The sequence below is a fragment of the Lagenorhynchus albirostris genome, chromosome 2, assembly GCF_949774975.1.
Source record: "Lagenorhynchus albirostris chromosome 2, mLagAlb1.1, whole genome shotgun sequence".
NCBI classification, from domain to species: Eukaryota; Metazoa; Chordata; class Mammalia; order Artiodactyla; family Delphinidae; genus Lagenorhynchus; species Lagenorhynchus albirostris.
The window spans coordinates 60,988,281-61,012,643 of NC_083096.1; the positions used below are offsets into that span (position 1 = coordinate 60,988,281).

At 35.4% G+C, this 24,363-nt stretch overlaps 1 protein-coding gene across 9 annotated transcripts in view; it reads right to left on the minus strand.

Moving 5' to 3' along the window:
• DCAF6 (DDB1 and CUL4 associated factor 6) overlaps nucleotides 1-24,363 on the minus strand; it is a 173,014-nt gene that overhangs the window by 116,413 nt on the left and 32,238 nt on the right. For all 9 annotated transcript variants that reach the window (XM_060133765.1, XM_060133776.1, XM_060133785.1 and 6 more), the window contains exons 3-4: nucleotides 10,544-10,636; nucleotides 1,067-1,252 (exon numbers count right to left, since the gene is read on the minus strand). In XM_060133765.1, coding sequence (XP_059989748.1) covers nucleotides 1,067-1,252; nucleotides 10,544-10,636 — 279 coding nt within the window. The remainder of the gene's footprint in view (nucleotides 1-1,066; nucleotides 1,253-10,543; nucleotides 10,637-24,363) is intronic.

The window sequence follows — 24,363 nt, forward strand, 5'->3', positions numbered from 1 at the left end:
TCTATATAAAATTAGACAAGGGATGAAGAGATTATAATGTGCTAAGGTGTACATTCAGGAGAAGGGCAAAGTTATTTATTGACTTTATACTTTGTTAATTACTCTTGTAAAACATGAATGTCCATCTTCCTTGCAAATAGCGGAAACAAAATGGGCCAAATGCAAAACCTTCAAGCAATTCAAAATGAAGGCAAAAAGAGGAGGCGGAAATTAATAGGGGAAAATTTTTTCAAATAGAAAACTTATAATAAGATATATAAATAGATCCAAATATATCAGCACTCACAATAAACATAAATTGACTGAAATCTCCAGTTAAAAGCCAAATTTGTAAGAAATGGATAAGAAAAAAAAATCCAGCTATAGAATACTATTTTTATAAGTACACATCATAAAATAAGAGTACAGAAGAACTGAAATTCAAGTAATGGAAAAAGATATACCAGGTTAAAAGAATATAGGAAAACAATGAATCATCTGATACAAAGAAATAAAATGACAAAATTATAAAGGAGCATTCTGAAGAGTAGGCAATTTTTCTGAACCAAAGCAGTATAATTGAGTCTCAGATTCATTTCACCTCATTTAATTCAGTTTAGGGCTTCAGTTTATTAATATCCTTTAGGAATCGGATTCTTTTGTCTACTGTACTAGCGTCCCTTCTGACCTGAACGTTTGATAAGCATGCCGGTAGTGACTTTATGCAAAACAGTGAGAAAGTGGTTACGAAGTTAAAGCCTAGTACAGAGCCCTATAGCACAATAAAGAAGCATCTATAAAGGCTGATATCTGTTTGCTTAGAGTATAGTTGCTCAAGGAATTACAAACCCCATTACTATTACTCACATCTTATTCTTTAACTTTATTCACAAGCCTATCAAGATACATTTTCTCAAATACTGAAATCTAGATATTGTCAATAATATCTTTACCTATTTATGCATGAATGTGTACATACACACAAATCTTCACATATGTACATACACATATCTATCTACACATACATACACACCTATACAAAACAAACACAAATATGTCATATAGATAAATCACAGTAATACTGTACCTCATAGGTAGTTCCATAATGGCACGTAAATTGGCATTGTCTGTTGGTTTCTGCATCTTGCTCAACATTGGTATAAAATATTACTCCATCTCCAGAGCAGGATACAATCTGCTTATCATTTGTGCATGGTAAGAACTTTGCACTAAATATATTTGCTCGGTGCCCTGAACGAATTGTTGTCAAAACCTAAAACACAGAGAGGAAGTAGTTCTTAGTAATTTATTAGTTCCTAAAAAGAAACATTCAAATTCAATATAATCACAGCCAGGAATAAATTCTCATTAACATTCTCATCTCAAATGAAAAAATATCATTTGATTCCAAACTATTGTAATTAGAAAAAAAAGAAATCAGAATCTCACATATTTTCTTTATTTCTCTCTGAGATGTGAAGAAGATTAAGTATCAACAGGAATAGTGCTGAAACTGAGTCTCCCTAAAACTGAGTTCCTCTGCAGAGTTTATGATTAACCTGTCTATCCAAATTTTATTCCCTGTCTCATCCAACATCTGTTCCTCTCATGACTGAGGAGAATCAAAGAAAACGGGGGACTGAAACCAAGCAGGACCCTGTGGGGCCATCCCAGGCATAAAAGCCTTTCAATGTCCCCTGTTTCTTGTTTGTAGGAAGAAGGCTTTTAGCCTCCTACGCCTTCTCTGAGTTCCAAAGGGCAGATTAAACAGTTACGAATTAGGGGACTGAGAAAATGCAGAAACTGCAAAGGGAACCGGTCCTGGTTCTCTGCAGGAAGGAGAAGGGATTGTGCATAACAATTTGATACATATCTTTGAGTTCTTCTATAGGAACTAAGCCCCTCCCACCCAGGTGGAGGATGGTAACTTCAGGCTGGGCACAAGCATGTGGACCCCAGACTGACTGGAGATTCTTAGAACACCACCCTGTTACCTCACCACCAGCCAACCAGAGGAGGGTTACACACCCAGCAGCCCTCCCCCAGATTTCTGCCTATAAAAATTTCTTCCCTGAAACCCATGGGGAGTTTGGGTCTTTTGAGCAGGAGTCACCTGTTCTCCTTGCATGGCCCTTGCAATAAACCTTTCTCTGCTCCAAACTCTGACATTTAGGTTTGTTTGGCCTCATTGTGCATCAGGCACACAAACTTGGCTTCAACAACAGTGCCTTGAAAATTAAATATACATATTTCCACCTACTTGGTGTATCTGACTCATTCATAAACTCTCAGTAAATATAAAAAGACTATCTTGATTGACTTTTGAAACTGTTTACTAGATGATTATTAAGTTATTCCCTTTCAGGATGAAGAAATAAAAGTAAACTGAATTTAAATGAATCATAAAGTAATGAAATGGTACAGATGAGGATACAGCAGAACTTCCTACATCTAACTCCTTAATAATTTAAAAGACCAGAATTCCTGTTACAGAAATACAGTTTAAAATAAATATTTTAATATTTGTAACATACACTGCAGGTAAAAGACGAAATCCCCCAACAGTGTTTAAAAATTGAGAGGGGGGGAAAAAAACCCAACAAAACCTGATTTTTTTAAAAATGGGCAAAAGATCTGAAGAGATAGTCCAAAGATATACAAATGGTCCTTAAAAATGTGAAAAAGCATCTAAGTTTATTCATAAAGGAAATGTAAATTGAAACTACATTGAGATTACTAATTCCCACTTTTCAGACTGGGAAAAATTCAAAAGCTTGACAACATACTGTATAAGTGAGTATGCGGGGCGGTGGGGGCGGAGGGGGGGGCGGCGCGGAACACCAGGCTCTTTAAACAATTCTGGTGGGACTGCTAAATGGTACAAGACCAATGGGGAGGAATTTAGCAGCACCTCACAAAACCACATATGCGTTAACCCTTTGATCAGACAAGTCTATTTCTAAGAATTTATGCTGAAGATACACCTCCAATAATACTAAAAAAAAAAGTACCAAGTTACTTACTGAGTTATTTATAATAGCAAAACACAGGAGACTGGCTGAATAAATTATGGTACATCCCCACAATGTATTATATACAATGGGAATTTAATGCAATGGGAATATCTGGTGTGCTTTTTTAAAAAAAAATGTGCTCAAAATAAGGGAATATGTCAAAACACAGACACAAAGTTGCTTTAGTTCACTTTAAATGTCTTACTGAACAAAACTAACACAACACTGTAAAGCAACTATACTCCAATAAAATGTTTTAAATAAATAAATAAAAGAACAACAAAAAATGTCTTACTGAACAAACTGGGGCAATTCAAGCATCAATAAAAATATCAGTGATAGATTATAATTTATTGAATAAAAATAAAAATCTATAATCCCACAGTAATTTTTTCATAAAGGTGGCAAAGACAAAGGAAATGCTCTTATTCACAGAATAATGTCAATTAATAAATGTAGAATGACAGAATTAAAAATCACTATTTATAACCACATTATAACAACTGATTAAGGCAAGAATCAATGAATACTGAAACCACTGTGTGAAAGATTGCTATGAAAGAGAATATTCACACAGTCCCAACACACTACTCCCCCGTAGCTTATAATCACAAAGGGTAAATGTACCTACACAATGGAAAGATCAAACTTAACATCACCAATTAGGGGACAAATTAATATCAGGTACTACAACATCACCCATGGAGAATTCCTAGCAAAAATGTTTAATGTTAATCTACTCATGAAGAAACAATCAGACAAATCCAAATGGAGGGACATTCTATAAAATAACTTGACTGATATGTCAATATAACAATAAAACAACATATCAATGTCATGAAAGACCAAAAAGTTGAATGAACTGTTCTAAAGGAGACAAAGGAAATATGACAAATAAATGAAATATGTGGTGCTGGATTGGGGGTTGGATTGAAGGAGGCATGGCAGTGACAAAATTACTGAAATAGGAAAATTTGAACATGGACTATACATGTATATATGTGCACGTATTATGTGTGTATATATGTAATATACCATGGACGAAGAATGTCACCTGCCATATCAGTAAACAAAGGATGTTGCATCCAACCGTCACTGCAGGCCCCACCCCCCCATGGTGCACCCTGAGGGGAACTCAGAACAGCGATAAGCAGGCTGCCAGCCATCAAGCCATCAGTCTCTGCAGCCACCCCCAATGGTGCACCCTGAGGGGATTCAAGATAGAGAAAAAGAGGATACAGACCATAGATAGTTAAGGTACATAGCAAAGGAACAATTTCAATAAGCCCAGATTCTTGCATCTTCCCAAACAAAGAGCTAAATTCTTGAACTTGAGATGTCTGGGGTTTTTTAATTAGCAGTAATCTTTTGATGTTCTGACTACCTAGGGTTTTTTTGCAAAAACTCTTATATATCCTAGCTCCTCCTTTACCTCTCCAGAACAGTCCCTCAGAGCTATCTGAGAGGCTGTCTCCCTGGCTTAAGTCCTCAGTATATCCACCAAATAAAACATATTTCTCAACTATTAGGTTGTGCATTTTTTTCAGTTGACAGTACAAAACTGTATATATTATACAAATATGATAACAGCATATGGTCAATTCTCATTACTACTGGTAGTTGTGCTCTGTAAAGTCACCACAAACACTGAAAAAGCAAGTGCTGAATCACTGCTCCTACGGAAATACAGGGTTAGGTTCCTGTGAGGCTCTGGTCACAATATTTTCATCAACTAATCAATAAGTAACTTTGTTTCATGTGTTTCTGTTTAAAGACACTTTATTTGATATATATTGTTGATTCATTAACATTGAACTTATGGCCAACAGCACTGTAACTCATGCCTAAATGAAGCTTGTCTAACATATTTTCTCCATAAAGCACATCCCAGGCTTCCTGTACTTAGGAATACCAGATAGTACTTCAGCACGATACCTGAGGACCACTTCAACATTGAAATCACTAACAAAAAGCACAAAAACACAAAACCTATGACACTAAATGTATCACAAAAAGGATACAATACAGTATGCTTACAGTATTTGATTTGAAACAAGAAGTCTGAGTGTCACTTTGTTTGATCTCACCTGGGAATGTGAGTGTTGATGTATGTGCTGGGCAACTCAAATTTTTTGCCACTCTGTACATGTATATGGCCATAAATGACGAGGAAAACACTGGAAGTATTGATTTGGGGGTTAAAAATAAACTTAATGAGTAGGTGAATTTGCAAATATGGAATCTGTAAGTAATGAGGATCAACTCTATATTCAATATTACATATCTTGACCATGGTAACTGCATTATAGCTATATAGGATAATGTTATTGTTCTTAGTAGACAGATGTCAAAGTATTCATGAATGAAGTGCATAATGCTTCCAACTTACTCTAAAATACTTTTTTAAACAATCTATTTGTGGATGTTCATTGTACTATTCTTTCAACTTTTTCATCAGTTTTAAAATCTTAAAATAAATTTAGGAAAAGATATTTCAACTTTATTTTTGGTTTGGTTTTAAGTGAGTATTTACTGTATAACACTGACAAATTCGTAACTGAAGTACGACACCAAATCAGAACACAGATCTGGTATAAGTATTAGCAGCTACTTACCTTGACTGCCTTAAGTATTTAAGTCACCTCATTTTATCTAAGACCTAGGGTCATGAACAAAATAAGGATTTGCTGAGTACCATACAGTACTGTACTGTAAGTCTTATTAATACACATTTAATTAAGGTCAAATTAAAAAGAAGGGGAGAGAATTTGCACCTACATCAACCAAAGCCAATGGAGAATAAAAACTGTTATATGTTTTAAAAATTTTCATTCCTCTCTCCAAGTATAAGACACTGAGACCTGGTCAATTAAGGTACCAGAAATAACACAGAGAATAATTAATGTAAAGCCTTTAAACAAGATAGAATCATAGCCTTTAATGCTGTCAAATATCTCAGCATGGTTTACCAAGTATCTAAGTATATATGTCACTACATACAATGTAAGTAGTTTCTTAGTCTCATAGGCCTTTGACTTTGCTTTAGTCACATTCAGCAGACATTATTCTTAACAATTTGATTTATCTCCATTCAACAGGTTTATGTATAGCTCCAGAAACAAAAGGAGAAACCTCATTCAATACATTAACATGTGTACTGGCATATCACATATCACTCAAAAATTGAAAGAAATTTCTTTATTAAAGTAATCAGAGTAACCATTAAAGTAATTAGTAAAAAACTGAAGTCTTTTCCCTCTGAACAAATCTCTTGATTTCAGATGTCCCTCTCCAAACTTACTCCTTTTTCTCTAGTATTCCCCATCTTAATAACATCAATATCCACCCACACAGTTGATCAAGTCAAAAACTAAGGAAGCATCCTTCATTTCTCTTTCCCTCATCCACTATATAAAATCCATCAGCAAATCCATGTCTAAGATACATTTCAAATTACTTCTCACCACCTTTAATGCCATTATCTCTGCCTCAACCATCATCCGTTCTCAACTACAATCTCAGAGATTTTCATCTCAGTCTCTGGATTACATCAATGGCCTCCTATCTCCTAGCTTCTGATCTTACTCAAACGCTACTCTCCAAAAAGCAACCACAGCTAACTTTTAAAAAGACAAATCATATCATTTCCATGTTTAAAATACTCTAGTGATCAGCTATTTCAATTACACTAAAAAGTAAACTCCTTAATCTAGCCTATCAAACCTACTACCTGACCCCTGCATAATCATGTTAACTTCATTTTGTACTGCTTCTTTCCCTAATTTATTAATAGATAATTGTTGGAAGAACTATAGTACTCATCTATATACAGTTAGTAATTTCACCAAAGGTCGGAATTTGTTTTTAATTGTTGAAATGGAATCAATACAGCCAATACAGATACGCACGCTACTGGAGATAAATAGCAGTAAAGTCGATTTAAAAAAATAGATGTGCAGCTGCAAACAGTTACAATTTTTGAAAGCTAGATTTATTTTCTTATTTGTGCTTTCCTTGGATTAATGCGTTATAATACTTTTTCAGAAAACATCTAAGAATAATGGCCTACAGAGGTGGAAGATGGCAGAGTAACTTAATCTAAAATGAACAAAACATATTGTTAACTACAATTAGTAATAAATATGAAAGTGAACTAGCTGTAATGTCTATCACTTTGCTGATCATCAGGTTACTCTGACTAATCTAGCTGGCCAAGCAGGTATCTCTTCCCTCCTGCATCACGTTATATACAACACTTTCAAAACTTCATGCTTGGTCCAGGAGTATCTAGATAGAAGATGCTAGCTCTTCAATCTCTTAGTAAAAATCACCCCTCCTCCAACCCATGCCTACCCTTGTCTAAGGCATTGAATACAGAAACTTCTTGCCTTTCTTTTACTAATATTTATTGGGCACCTACTACATGACAGGAAATTTACTAAGTGTTGAGGAAACAAAAAGGAAAAAGAAATGGTCATTGTCCCAAAGAAGTTATAGTCTAATGGTGAGCAACATGCAAACAAACATAATAATTGAGTTATCCATAAAATACGAGAACACAGAGGAAGGAATGCCTGCATCTGCCTTGGTAAACTAGAGATATATCACAGATAAGAGCTGAGGCTTGAAGGATGAAATTAAACTTGCCAACTAAGTAGGAGGTGCATGGGACAGCAGAACATCCCACAAAGAGAGAAAAGCAGAAGCAAAGCATAGAAGAAACAAACAACATTTTATGCTCTAAGACCTAAAGGTAGCTGAATGAAGCCAAATCAAGAAAAAGTCTGCATATACTCAGGATTTCTTTTACAGAAGATGCTGCAAGGCTACCTGAGGGCTATCTTCTTTCTGTTTCATCTATACCTTGAGGAGGAGGCCCTTTGGGGGTCCCAGAATATTGTGCGAAGTCTCTTAATGGAATCCATACCTGACTAGGATCCTGAGCTTTGTTTCTATTTACCTTGACCTTCAAGGCCACCAAAACTAAAGTTTAGATATGCCAAGACTGACAAATATCTTCAGGGCAAAAGTGGCTATCATGCTTACTTCTCTGGATTCCCTTTTTCCCTTCCATTTTGGACTGATAATTCCTTACTATCAAGACAGTTATTTACTTTTAGGATAATTTTTAAAGTTTTTAATCAAGCATTTTTGAGTTGATTTCAGTGGGAGGATTGGTCCAAATAAACTAGCCTGTAATTTTTGAAAAAAGAAGCTTCTCTTTTTTATGTATTTGAGATCTATGATATATATAACTAAGACAGGATGCCATTAATAAGGAACAATTAAATCTATTTTTAAAAAGTATCAAAACTTTTATATGCAATAAATTAATCTTTCCATGAACTCACAGGATTTAAAAAGAGAGTAAAACTATAGGAACAGATAATATCTGACTCAAGATCAAAAAACTTTATTTTCCTATGTAGTGAATCATCAGTGTTTTAAAACAAAAAATATTCCTATATGACAGCAAATTTGGATCTATTAAAACCACTATGTGAAAACTATAAAGTCTTGTTATACTCAAAATCTTTTAAAGTATTATCTGATTAATCATTTCTCAAACTGAAAAATAAGAGTAATCACTTTTCAAATACACATATTCCACTGGGAACCATACATCAAAGTGATTATCATTTTTTTAAAATAAGCAAATAAAGGAAAAATAAGATCTTTTAAAAATTATTCCAATGGGGATATTCACAAAATAACTGAAGGCAGGGACTTGGAGAGATATTTGTACAGCTCTGCTTATAGCAGCATTATTCACAATAGCCAAAAGGTGGAAATAACCCAAGTGTTCACTGACAGATGAAAGGCTGAACAAAACGTGATACATACATACAATGGAATATTTGTCAACCTTAAAAAAAAAGGAAATACTGACACAGGCTGCACATGGATGAACCTTAAGGACCTTATTCTAAGTAAAATAAGCCAGTCACAAAGGACAAATACTGTATAAAAACACTTATATGAGGTACCTGGAGTAGACAAATTCATAGAGACAGGAAGTAGAACAGTGGTTGTCAGGGGCTGGGGGAGGGAGGAATGAAGGGTTATTGCCTAATGGGTATTGAGTTTCAGTTTTGCAAGATGAGAAGAGTTTTGCAGCTGGATGATGGTGATGGTATCACAACAATATGAATGTACTTAATGTCAGTGCACTGAACTCTTAAAAATGGTTAATATGCTTAATTTTATGTAATGTGTATTTTACAACAATTTTTATAAGAAAGAGTAAAGCTCTGGGACTTCCCTGGTGGTCCAGTGGTTAAGAATCTGCCTTCCATTGCAGAGAACATGGGTTTGATCCCTGGTTGGGGAACTAAGATCCCACATGCTGCAGGGCAACTAAGCCTGCATGCCGCAACTACTGAGCCCATGCACTCTAGAGCCTGTGCACCACAACTAGAGAGCCCATGCGCCACAGCTACTGAGCCCACGTGCTCTGGAGCCAGTACACAACTAGAGAGAAGCCTGCGCACCGCAATTAGAGAAGCACATGCACCACAACGAAGAGCCCACACGCCACAACGAAAGATCCCGTGTGCCGCAACTAAGACCTGATGCAGCCAAATAAATAAATATTTTTTTAAAAAAGAGTAAAGCTCTGCATCTTTTCAAAACAAAAAAATTATTCCATTGGTATCTAGATGAGTGATTTAAATACTGTAAACATTAAAATTCTGATAGTGATGATCAAAAAGCATTCCACATATACATTATTCCAGGAAGGTTCTCTGACTAATTGCAGAGCTAAGACAAGCAGGATTCTGAAACATCAAGTTTCCCTCTGCTAAGTCAGGACAATTAAGTAAAGCTATCTCTGAAATAAAACTATGACCTGTCCTTTAATCAAGGATAGCCTCCATACAAACCTTTTTTTAGGTTGAAGAACCACAAACATTTATTTAAATATCTTAACTATTTAAATGTAGAAAAACAAAAAATACATGAACAATTTATTCTGTAAGATTGCTAATATTAAATATGACTTCAGTCTGCCAATCTACAGTATTCTCATTCATATAAAAGTATTTTTATACTTACTCTTATAAAGTCAGAAGAAGGGCCAATAAAAATCAGAACATAATGCAAATTAAAATTTAATATGATATCCCAGTTTACTGAATTGGATGTTATGAAGCATTTCATTAGAACCTAGCCACTGCTTGTAAACTGATAAAATTCAGTTTCTTAAACTGCTTGGCTGAAGATTAGATTCTGTGAGCATAAAAGAAAAAAAATCACATTTTTCCCCCAAAAGAATGGCTTATTGAGATAATGTCACTTTTGGCAATTTTATCCACATGCATAAAATGAAGCATATTTAAATTTTCTAGAGTCAAAAGGCTGAATGAAATCTAATGTTTTCTTAAAGAAACTAAGGAACTTGCATGTGATAACTTCCAAATTATATAACTTTAGAAAAATAGGGATATTCTTTACAAATGCCCACTCCGTGATTATTCACTATTTCTTGATTTCTAGCTTCTTGATTTTTGTTATTCTCATTAAGTTGTAGATTTTTAAAACCACTTTACCTTTCTGCTGTAAGGATTACTAATTACTAACTTGGTGTCATCTGAGCCAGATAAAATATATTCTCCAGTCTCATTCCAACAGATCGTATTAACCTAAAAAGAAAGCAAAACAGAAATTTAAGCAGATTGAAAGTAAAATGAGTATGCCATCTTCACTTAGCTGATGGTTTAAAATTTATATCACTAATGACGTTATGTCTATGGTAAATAGTATTTACCAGTTTACTTAGTGAAAATGCATACTGAGTGCCATTTGGCAAGAACAATGTTCTATAAATTCACAATGAAATATGACTCTTTCTTAAGTTTTATTTAAATTTATTTTAATTAGTCCATTTTATATCCAGAGACATAAAACCAAGTCACCTAAAAAGGAATTAGAAAAACTTACTACAGAGCTACAGTAACCAAGGCTGTGTGGTACTGTCATGATCACATACATATCAATCAATGGAATGGAATTGAGTCCAGAAATAACCCATACATTTATGGTCAGGTAATTCTTGACTAGGGGTCCAAGACCATTCAATGGAGAAACAATAATCTTTTCAACAATTGATGCTAGGACACCTGGATATACACAAGCAAAAGGAATTTGGATCCCTACTTCACATCACATACAAAAATTAACTGAAAATAATCAAAGATTTAAATGTAAGAGCCAAATGGGACCTAATGAAACTTCAAAGCTTTTGCACAGCAAAGGAAACCATAAACAAGACCAAAAGACAACCCTCAGAATGGGAGAAAATATTTGCAAGTGAAGCAACGGACAAAGGATTAATCTCCAAAATTTACAAGCAGCTCATGCACCTCAATAACAAAAAAACAAACAACCCAATCCAAAAATGGGCAGAAGATCTAAATAGACATTTCTCCAAAGAAGATATACAGACTGCCAACAAACACATGAAAGAATGCTCAACATCATTAATCATTAGAGGAATGTAAATCAAAACTACAATGAGATATCACCTCACACCAGTCAGAATGGCCATCACCAAAAAATCTAGAAACAATAAATGCTGGAGAGGGTGTGGAGAAAAGGGAACACTCTTGCACTGCTGGTGGGAATGTGAATTGGTACAGCCACTATGGAGAACAGTATGGAGGTTCCTTAGAAAACTACAAATAGAACTACCATATGACCCAGCAATCCCACTACTGGGCATATACCCTGAGAAAACCATAATTCAAAAAGAGTCATGTACCAAAATGTTCTTTGCAGCTCTATTTACAATAGCCAGGAGATGGAGACAACCTAAGTGTCCATCATCGGATGAATGGATAAAGAAGATGTGGCACATATATAAGATGGAATATTACTCAGCCATAAAATGAAACGAAATTGAGCTATTTGCAATGAGGTGGATGGACCTAGAGTCTGTCATACAGAGTGAAGTAAGTCAGAAAGAGAAAGACAAATACCATATGCTAACACATATATATGGAATTTAAGGGAAAAAAATGTCATGAAGAACATAGGGGTAAGACAGGAATAAAGACACAGACCTACTAGAGAATGGACTTGAGGATATGGGGAGGGGGAAAGGTAAGCTGTGACAAAGTGAGCGAGTGGCATGGACATATATACACTATCAAATGTAAAATAGATAGCTAGTGGGAAGCAGCCGCATAGCACAGGGAGATCAGCTCGGTGCATTGTGACCACCTAGAGGGGTGGGATAGGGAGGGTGGGAGGGAGGGAGACGCAAGAGGGAAGAGATATGGGAACATACGTATATGTATAACTGGTTCACTTTGTTATAAAGCAGAAACTAACACACCATTGTAAAGCAATTATACTCCAATAAAGATGTAAAAAAAATAAAAAATAAAAAAATAAATGTAAGAGCCAAAACTTTAAAGCTCTTAGAAGGAAACATAGGTCTCAATCTTCATGAAAACTAAAACCACAATGAATTACCACTTCACATCGTTAAGATGGCTATAATAATTTAAGAAAAAGAAAACACAAAATATAAGAAGAATTAAAATGTCAAGAAACTGGAACCTTGATACATTTCTGGTAGGAATGCAACATAGTACAGCTATTTGGAAAGCAGTTTGGCAGTACGGTCAAAAACTGAAACAGAGTTACGCTAAGAGCCAGCAATTCCACAACAAAATGTATACCCAAGAGAACTGAAAACATGTCACAGAAAAACTTCTACACTCAAGTTCATAGCTGCATTATTCATAACAGACAAAAAGGGAAGCATTTCAAATGTTCACCAAATAATGAATAAACAAAATGTGACTAACCCATTTGCTCATAACAAAATATCCATACAATGAAGTATTATTCAGCCATAAAAAGAAATAATGATACATGCTGCCACATGGATGAACCTTAAAAAAGTACGCTAAGTGAAAGCCAGTCTGAAAGGTCACATATTATATGGTTCATTTACATAAAAAGTACAGAATAAGCTTATCTACAGAGACAGAAAGCAGATTATAGCGACTGCCAAGAGCTTGGTGGAGGGGGAATAGGAGTGACTGATAATTGGTATGGACTTTCTCTTTCGGATGGTGAAAATATACTGGAATTAGATAGCAGTGACAGCTATACAACTTTATGAATATAGTAAAAAGGCACTGCACTGAACACTTAAAAGAGATGAATTTTATGGAATGTGGACTATATCTAAATTTAAAAAAAAAGAAGGAATTACTGACTTCCACTTTCAATCAAGGTGGAGTAACTAGGACCAGATTTACTATCACATCTGAAACAACCAAAAACAGCAGAATATACATTCTTTTTAAGTAACATGAAATATTTACCAATATAGAAGATATTTACTATGGGGCATAAAACAAATCTCAATATATTTAAAAGACTTCAAGTCCCATAAAATGTTTTCTGTCCAAAATGGAATTAAATTAGAAATCATTAACACAAAGAAATATTTGAAAACTATAAAGTTGCACATGGTCAAAAAAGAAATCACAAAATAAATTACAAAGTATTTTTAACTGAATGACAATAAAAGCACAACATATCTCAATTTGGGGGTTGTAGCGAACATAGTGCTTAGAAGGAAATCTACAGCACAAAAACACCTATATTAGAAGGATAAAGGTCCCATAACAATGACTTCCACTTCCACTCAAAAAGGTGTAACAAGAAGGCCAATGAAATCAAAAGTCAAAAGAAGATTGGAAATAATGAATATAAGAGCAGAAATCAATGAAAAAGAAAACAGGAAAACACAGAAAATTGACAAAACCAGAAACTGGTGCATTGAAAAGACAAAGTTAATGAACCTCTACTCAGACTAATCAAGAAAAAGAAGGGGTGGGGGAACTTATTACCAATATCAGGAATGAGAGCAGTGACATCATTACACATTCTACAAATATTTAAACATATAAAAGAACACTGTGGACAACTTTATCAAAAAAATTCAACAACTTGGGGAGTTAAGAAAATCCCTGAAACACACATACTAAACAAAATTTACTCAAGACATTGTCCATTTTTATTAACAAACTGCAGTTAGAATTTTCAACAAAGAAAACTCCAGGCCCAGACTGCTTTGCTGGTGAATTTTGCCAAGTATTTTAAAAAAATAAAAGATGAAAATTCTGTACCAAGTATTTTAGAAAACTAAAAAGAACAGTATATTTACCAACTCATTGATACAAGAAAACTATGGACCAATATCCTTAATGTACACACAAAAACTCTAAAACAGAATTTTAGAAAATTGAATAAAACAATATATGAAAATAGATAATACATCATGACTCAAGGAAAATGCAAGAATGGTTTGACACTCAAATATTAATCAATGTAACCCATGATATTAACAAACTAAAAAAGAAAATCATATGATCACTGCAATAAATGCAGTGACATCTGAAAAAAGAACAGACATTTGAAAAAAATCCAACAACGATTCATAAAAAGAGCTCTCAGCAAAGTAGAATGGAACTTTTTCAACCGGACAATGCACATCCGTTAAAAAAACATCATACTTAATAATGAAAGACTGGATGCTTTCCCTCTAAGATCAGAACAAGACAGGGATGTCTGCTCTCACCACTTCTGTTCAACACTGTCTAGGGTACTAGACAGCACAGTAAGACAAGAAAAAGAAATAAAAGGAAACCGGACAGGAAAAGAAGTAAACCTATCTTTATTCTCAGATGCCATGATTGTTTATATAGAATATCCTACAGAATCTTAAAAAAAGGGGGCTGGAACTATTAAGCTTAGGAAGTTTGAGGGATACAGATGAATATCATATTCCCTTGGTATCCAATAGGATGGGTTCCAGGACCCCCTGACAAATGCCAAAGTCTGTAGATGCTCAAGTACCTTATATAAAATGGAGAAATACAGTCGACTCTCGGTATCCACGGATGCAGAACCTGTGGATATGGAGGGATGACTGTATGTAAAAATAAATAGCACAAGGAATTAAAACCACATATTGCTATTGCTAAATATCTATTAGAATGTCTAAAATTAAAAAGAATGACTAAAAAAAAAAAAAGAATGACTGTATCAGGTCTGAAGGAAGAAAGAGAACAGTATAATAGTAGCAAACTTCAACACCCCACTTTAAACAATGGATAAATCATACCGACAGAAAATCAGTAAGGAAACATTAGACTTGTATTAAACTTTAGATCAAATGAATCTAACAGATACATATAGAACATTCCATCCAACAACAGAACATTCTTCTCAAGTGAACACAGAACATTCTCCAGGATAAATCATGTTAGACCACAAAACAAGTATTAGCAAACATTAAAAGAATGAAATCCTACCAAGTATCTTTCCTGCCCACAGTGGTATGAAAATAGAAATTGACAGGAGGAAAACTGAAAATTTCACAAACATGTGGAAATTAAATAACACACTCCTGGACAACCAGAGCATCAAAGAAAAAAAATCAAAAAATATCTTCAGACAAGTGAAAATGGAAACAAGACACATGGGATGCAGCAAAAGCAGTTCTCAGTGGGAAGTTTATAGCAATCAATGTCTACATTAAGAAAAAAAGAAAGATCTCAAATAAACCATCTAAATTTACACATTGAGGAACTAGAAAAGAAAAACAAAGCCCAAAGTTGGCAGAAAGAAGATGATAAAGAGCAGAGCAGAAATGAATAAAATAGAGAACAGGAAAATAACAGAAAAGATTAAAAAAATTAAAAGTTGGTTTTTTGAAAAGATTAACAAAATTGACAAACATTTCGAAGGACTTAACAAGATTATAAAATTATAAATAAAAGAGAAGACATTACAACTGATACCACAGAAACATAAAGAGTCATAAAAGACTACTATGAACAATTATACACCAACAAATTAGACAACCTGGAATAAATTCCTAGGAACATATAACTGACTAAGACTGAATCATGAAAAAAGAAAATCTGAACAGAACAATAATGAGTAAAGACATTAAATAAAAAACCTCCCAACAGTAAAAACAACAAAAAAGCCTAGGACCAGATAGCTTCTCAGGCTTTAAATGTTTACCAAATGTTTCAAGAAGAATTAAACTCATTTTCTGAGGTAAGCATTACCCTCACACCAAGGCCAAATAAGGATACTACAGGAAAAGAAAACTACAAGCCAACATTTCTGATGAATATAGAGGCAAAAATTATCAAGAAAATACTAGCAAATCAAATTCAAAATCACATTAAAAGTATCATACACCAGGACTTCCCTGGCGGTCTAGAGGTTAAGACTCTGCCCTTCCAATGCAGGAGGTGCAGCTTCGATCCCTAGTTAGGGAACTAATATCCCACATGCCACGCAGTGCAGACAAAAAATTTTTAAAAAAAAATTTTTTTTTACACTATCATTGACCCATACACCATAATCAACTGGGATTTACCACTGAAATGCAAGCATGGTTCAATATAAAGAAATCAATAATTTTAATACACCTCATTAATGGAAAGATAAAAATCATGATTGTCTCAATAGATGCACAAAAAGCATTTAACTAAATTCAATATCTTTCATGATAAAAATGCTCAACAAACTAGGAATACAAGGATTACACCTCAACATAAAAAAGGCCATATATAACAAGTCCACAGCTAACACCATACTCAAGGGTGAAACATTGAAAAAAGCTTTTCCTCTAAGATCAGGAGCAAGACAAGGATGTCCACTGTCATCACTTGTATTCAACATACTACTGGAAGTCCCAGCCAGAATAATTAGACAGGAAAAAGAAATAAAAGGCAACTAAATTGGAAATGAAGATATAAAACTATCTTCGTTTGCAGATGACCTCATCGTATATATATTGATAGAAAATCCTGAAGACTTCACCAAAAATTTATTAGCACTAACAAATGATTTCAGTAGTTTCAAGATATATCATCAACAAACAAAAATCAGTTGCATTTCTGTATACTAACAATGAACTATCTGAAAATGAAATAAAGAAAACAAGCCCATTTACAACAGTATCAAAAACAATAAAATACTCAGGAATAAAGTTAACCAGAGAGGTGAAAGATCTATACACTGAAATCTATATGACAAAGATGAGAAACAATGAAAAAACAAACAGAAAGACACATTCATGTATGAAAAAAGTTAATATTATACTATACTACTCAAAAGCCATCTACAGATTTACAGCAATCCCTATCAAAATTCCAAAAGCATTTTTCACAGAAATAGAAGTCCTGAAGTTTGTATGGAACAACTCCCTCTTGCGAGAGTACCGTAATCACAACTGACTGCTGGGCAATCATCGACAGAAAGACACTGAAAATCACCAAAAGATACCCAACACCCAAAGAAAAAGGAGAACCCCCAATGAGATGGTAGGAGGGGCGCAATCACAATAAAGTCAAATCCCATAACTGCTGGGTGGGTGATTCACAAACAAAAGAACAAGTATACCTCAGAAGTCCACCCACTGGAGTGAAGGTTCTGAGCCCCACATCAGGCTTCCCAAATTGGGGGTCTGGCAATGGGAGGAGGAATTCCCAGAGAATCAGACTTTAAAAGCTAGCGGGATTTGATTGCAGGACTTCGACAGAACTGGGTAAAACAGAGATTCCACTCTTGGAGGGCACAGACAAAATAGTGTGCGCATCAGTACCCGGGGGAAGGAGAAGTGACCCCATAGGAGACTGAACCAGACCTACCTGCTAGTGTTGGAGGATCTATGCATAGGAGGGGGGTGGCTGTGGCTTACAACAGGGACAAGGAGACTGGCAGCAGAAATTCTGGGAAGTACTCCCTGGCATGAGCCTTCCCGGAATCCACAATTAGCCCCACCAAAGAGCTGGGTAGGCTCAAGTGCTGGGTCGCCTCAGGCCAAACAACCGACAGGGAGGGAACAGAGCCCCACCTATCAGCAGAAAAGTGGATTAAAGTTTTACTGAGCTTTGCCCACCAGAGCTACACCAAGCTCTTCCAACCACAAGGCCCTCCCAGCAGGAAGCCTGCACAAGCCTCTTCGATATCCTGATCCACCAGAGGGCAGAGAGCAAGAGCAAGAAGAACTACAATTCTGCAGCCTGTGGAATAAAAACCACATTCACAGTAAGATAGAAAAAATGAAAAGTGACAGGACTATATACCACATAAAGGAACAAGATAAAACCCCAGAAAAACAACTAAATGAAGTAGAGATAGGCAACCTTTCAGAAAAAGAATTCAGAATAATGATAGTAAAAATGATCCAGGACCTCAGAAAAATAATGGAGGCAAATATCGAGAAGATGCAAGAAATGTTTAACAAAGACCTAGAAGAATTAAAGAAGAACACCTAGAAGAATTAAAGAACAAACAAACAGAGCTGAACAATACAATAACTGAAATGAAAAATGTACTAGAAGGAATCAATAGTAGAATAACTGAGGCAGAAGAACGGATAAGTGACCTGGAAGATAGAATGGTAGAATTTACTGCCACAAAAGAGAATAAAGAAAACAGAATAAAAAGAAATGAAGACAGACTAAGAGACCCTGGGACAACATTAAACACACCAACATTCGCAACATAGCGGTCCCAGAAAGAGAAGAGAGAGAGAGAGAAAGGACCCGAGAAAATATTTCAAGAGGTTATAGTCGAAAACTTCCCTAACATTAGAAAGGAAATATCCAGCCAAGTCCAGGAAGTGCAGAGTCCCAGGCAAGATAAACCCAAGCAGAAACACGTCAAGACACACACTAATCAAACTGACAAAAATTTAAGAAAACAAATTATTAAAAGCAACAAGGGAAAAATGACAACATACAACTCCCATAAGATTTACAGCTGATTTCTCAGCAGAAACACCACAAGCCAGAAGGGACTGGCAAGATATATTTAAAGTGATGAAAAGGAAGAACCTAAAACCAAGATTACTCTACCCAGCAAGGATCTCATTCAGATTCGAAAGAGAAATCAAAAGCTTTACAAACAAGCAAAACCTCAAAGAATTCAGCACCACCAAAGCATCTCTACAACAAATGCTAAAAGAAATTCTCTAAGTGGGAAACACAAGAGAAGAAAAGGACCTACAAAAACAAACCCAAAACAATTAAGAAAATGGTAACAGGAACATACATATGTATAATTACCTTAAATGTGAATGGATTAAATGCTCCAACCAAAAGACAGGCTCACTGAATGGATAAAAACACAAGGCCCATATATATACTGTGTACAAGAGACCCACTTCATACCTAGGGATACACACAGACTGAAAGTAAGAGGATGGAAAAAGATATTCCATCCAAATGGAAATCAAAAGAAAGCTGGAGTAGCAATACTCATAAAAGAAAAAATAGACTTTAAAATAAAGACTACTAAAAGAGACAAGGAAGGACACTACATAATGATCAAGGGATCAATCCAAGAAGAAGATATAACAATTGTAAATATTTATGTACCCAACACAGGAGCACCTCAATATGTAAGTCAAATGCTAACAGCTATAAAAGGGGAAATTGACAGTAACACAATAATAGTAGGGGACTTCAACACTCCACTTTCCTATTGGACACGTCATCCAAAATGACAATAAATAAGGAAACACAAGCTTTAAATGACACATTAGACCAGAGAGACTTAATTGATATTTATAGGACATTCCATCCAAAAAAAGCAGATTACACTTTCTTTGCAAGTGCACATGGAACATTCTCCAGGATAGATCACATCTTGGGTTACAAATCAAGTCTCGGTAAATTTAAGAAAACTGAAATCATCTTTTCAAACCACAACACTATGAGATTAGAAATAAATTACAGGGAAAATAACGTAAGAAACACAATCATATGGAGGCTAAACAATATGTTACTAAATAACCAAGAGATCACTGAAGAAATCAAAGAGGAAAATAAAAAATACCTAGAGACAAATGACAACAAAAACACAATGATCCAAAACCTATGGGATGCACCAAACCCAGTTCTAAGAGGGAAATTTATAACAATACAACCCTACCTCAAGAAACAAGAAAAATCTCAAAGAAACAATCTAACCTTACACTTAAAAGAACCAGAGAAAGAAGAACAAAGAAAACCCAAAGTTAGTAGAAGTAAAGAAATCATAAAGATCGGAGCAGAAATAAATGAAATAGAAACAAAGTAAACAATAGCAAGGATCAATAAACCTAAAACCTGGTGCTTTGAGAAGATAAACAAAATTGATAAACTTTTAGACAGACTCAAATCAATAAAATTAGAAATGAAAAAGTAGAAGTTACAACAGACACCACAGAAATACAAAGCATCATAAGAGACTACTATAAGCAATCTATGCCAATAAAATGGACAACCTGGAAGAAACAGATGAATTCTTAGAAAGGTATAACCTTCCAAGACTGAACGAGGAAGAAATAGAAAGTATGAACTGATCAATCACAAGCACTGAAACTGAAACTGTGATGAAAAATCTTCAAACATGCAGAAGTCCAGAACCAGACCCTTTCACAGGTGAATTCTCTCAAACATTCAGAGAAGAGCTAACACTCATCCTTCTCAACTCTTCCCAAAAAACTGCAGAAGAAGGAACACTCCCAAACTCATTCTACGAGGCCACCATCACCCTGATACCAAAACAAGACAAAGATACTACAAAAAAAATTACAGACTAATATCACTGATGAACACAGATGCAAGAATGCTCAACAAAATACTAGGAAACAGAATCAAACAACACACTGAAAGGATCATACATCATGATCAAGTGGAATTTATCCCAGGGATGCAAGGATTCTTTGATATATGCAAATCAAACAATGTGATACACCATATTAACAAACTGAAGAATAAAAACCATATGATCATCTCAATAGATGCAGAAAAAGATTTTGACAAAATTCAACACCCATTTATGATAAAAACTCTCCAGAAAGTGGGCACAGAGGGAACCTACCTCAATATAATAAAGGCCATATATGACAAACCCACAGCCAACATCATTCTCAATGGTGAAAGATTGAAAGCATTTCCTCTAAGATCAGGAAGAAAACAAGGATGTTCACTCTCGCCAGTATTATTCAACATAGTTTTGAAAGTCCTAGCCATGGCAGTAAGAGAAGAAAAAGAAATAAAAGGAATGCAAATTGTAAAAGAAGTAGTAAGACTGTCACTGTTTGCAGATGAGATGATACTATATATAGATAATCCTAAATATGCCACCAGAAAACTACTAGAGCTAATCAATGAATTTAGTAAAGTTTCAGGATACAAAATTAATGCACAGAAGTCTCTTGCATTCCTAGACACTAGTGACGAAAAATATGAAAGAGAAATTAGGGAAACACTCCCATTCACCACTGCCACAAAAAGAATAAAATACCTAGGAATAAACATACCTAAGGAGGTAAAAGTCCTGTACTCAGAAAACTATCAGATACTGATGAAAGAAATCAGAGATGACACAAACAGATGGAGAGATATACCATGTTCTTGGATTGGAAGAATCAATATTGTGAAAATGACTATATTACTCAAAGCAATCTACAGATTCAATGCAATCCCTATCAAATTACCAATGGCACTTTTACAAACTAGAACAAAAAAATCTTAAAAGTTGTATGGAGACACAAAAGACCCTGAATAGCCAAAGCAATCTTGAGGAAAAAAGAACTGTAGGAATCATACTCCCTCACCTCATACTATACTACAAAGCTACAGTAATCAAGACAATAGGGCACTGGAACAAAAACAGAAATATAGATCAATGGAACAGGACAGAAAGCCCAGACATAAACCTACACACCTCTGGTCAACTGATCTATGACAAAGGAGGCAAGGATATACAATGGAGAAAAGACAGTCTCTTCAATGAGTGGTGCTGGGAAAACTGGACAGCTATATGGAAAAGAATGAAATTAGAACACTTCCTAACACCATACACAAAAATAAACTCAAAATGGATTAAAGACCTAAACGTAAGACCAGACACTATAAAACTCTTAGAGGAAAACATCGGAAGAACACTCTGACATAAATCACAGCAAGATCTTTTTTGACCCACCTCCTAGAGTAATGGAAATAAAAACAAAAATAAATGGGACCTAATGAAACTTAAAAGCTTTTGCACAGCAAAGGAAAACTGTAAACAAGACGAAAACACAACCCTCAATGTGGGAGAAAATATTTGCAAACAAATCAACGAACAAAGGATTAATCTCCAAAATACATAAAAAGCTCATGCAGCTCAATATTAAAAAAACAAACAACCCAATTAAAAAATGGGCAGAAGGGGCTTCCCTGGTGGCGCAGTGGTTGAGAGTCCGCCTGCCAATGCAGGGGACACGGGTTCGTGCCCCGGTCCGGGAAGATCCCACATGTCACGGAGCGGCTGGGCCCGTGAGCCATGGCCTCTGAACCTGCACGTCCAGAGGCCGTGCTCTGCAACGGGAGAGGCCACAACAGTGAGAGGCCCGTGTACCGCCAAAAAAAAAAAAAAAAAAAAGTTTGTAACCATAAAAATGGGCAAAGACCTGAAAAACCTTTTTTCCAAAGAAGACATACAAATGGCCAAAAAGTACATGAAACAATGCTCAACATCACTAATCATCAGAAAAATGCAAATCAAAGCCACAAATGAGGGAGGACCCTGGAAGTCCAGTAGTTAGGACTCGGTGCTTTCACTGCTGTGGCCCAGGTTCAATCCCACGAGCTGCACAGCATGGACAACAACAACAACAAAAAAACACAATGAGATACCATCTCAGACCTATTAGAATGGCTATTATCAAAAATATAAAAGAAGTGCTGGTAAGGACGTGGAGAAAAGGGAACCTTGTGCACCACTGGTGGGAAGGGAAATTGATACAGCAACTATAGAAAACACTATGGAGGTTCCTCAAAAAATTTAAACTAGAACTACCATATAATCCAGCAATCCCAATTTTGGGTATATATTTGAAGGAAATTAAAATACTATCTTGAAGAGATATCTGCAGCACCCCATATTCATTGTGTCTTTATTTACGATACCCAAGACACGAAAAGAACCTAGGTGTCTGTCAATGGATGAATGGATAAATATGATAAACACACACACCCATGCACACAATGGAATATTTTTCAGCCATAAAATTGAAGGAAATCCTGACGTTTGCAACAATGTGGATGAATGCCGAGGGTGAGATAAAGAATGACAAATGCTGTATGATATCACTTATATGTGGAATCTAAACACGCTCAACTGATAGAAACAGAGAGTAGACTGGTGGTTGCCAGAGGCTGGAAGGTGGAGGAAATGAGATGTTCAAAAAGTATAAACTACCAGTTATAAGGTGAGTAAGTTCTGGGATCTAGTGTACAGCATGGTGTTTACAGGTAGCAATACTGTGCTGTATACTTGAAAGATACTAAGAAAGTAAATATTAAATGTTCTCACCACCACCACAACAACAAAATGGAAATTATGTGAAGTGATAATGTGTTAACTAAGCTTATTGTGGTAATCATTTTGCAATATATATGTGTATCAAATCATTACATTTTACACATTAAACTTATACATTTATATATGTAAATTATATCTCAATAAAGATGGGGAAAAAATAGAGTAGAAGGATACCCATGAAACTAAAGCAAGTGGTTATGTGTTTTAGGGAACAGAAAAAAATGGGGAAGACAGGAACAGGAGTGAGAGCCACACTTTTCAATGTATACTTTTTTTTTGTTAATTTAGTGTATTTATTTTGGCTGTGCTTGGTCTTAGTTGTGGAATGCGAGATCTTCATTGTAGTATGCAGGATCTTTCATTGTGGCGCATGGGCTTCTCTCTAGTTGTGGCGTGCAGGCTCTAGAGCACGCAGGCTCAGTAATTGTGGTGCACAGGCTCTCTAGTTGTGGCATGTGGGCTCAGTAGTTGCAGCACGCAGGCTCTCTAGTGGTAGCACACGGGCTCTAGAGCATGTGGGCTCAGTAGTTGTGGCACGTGGGCTTAGTTGCCCCATGGCATGTCGGATCCCGACCAGGGATCGAACCTGCATCCCATGCATCAGAAGGTGGATTCTTAACCACTGGACCACCAGGGAAGTCTCTCAATGTGTATTTTTTTATGTAGTTTATTTTTGTACAATGAGAAGGCATCACCCGTTTTAAAAAAATGCAAAATAAAAATAAGGACAAAAATTTTTTTAGTATGCAAGCAGAAAAGATATCTTTAAGCTAGCAAGAAAAGTTTATGCTCCACTCATCCTTAGAAAAATATTTGAGAAAATACTCAGTAAAACCTGAAAGTAAATTCAAAACTGGAAAGATACAGAATCCAGAGCTTGTAAAAACTTCAGAATACCACAAAGGCAGTTATACATTATGCAAGAATCCATCTGAAATTAACACTAGAAAATTCTCCTTTG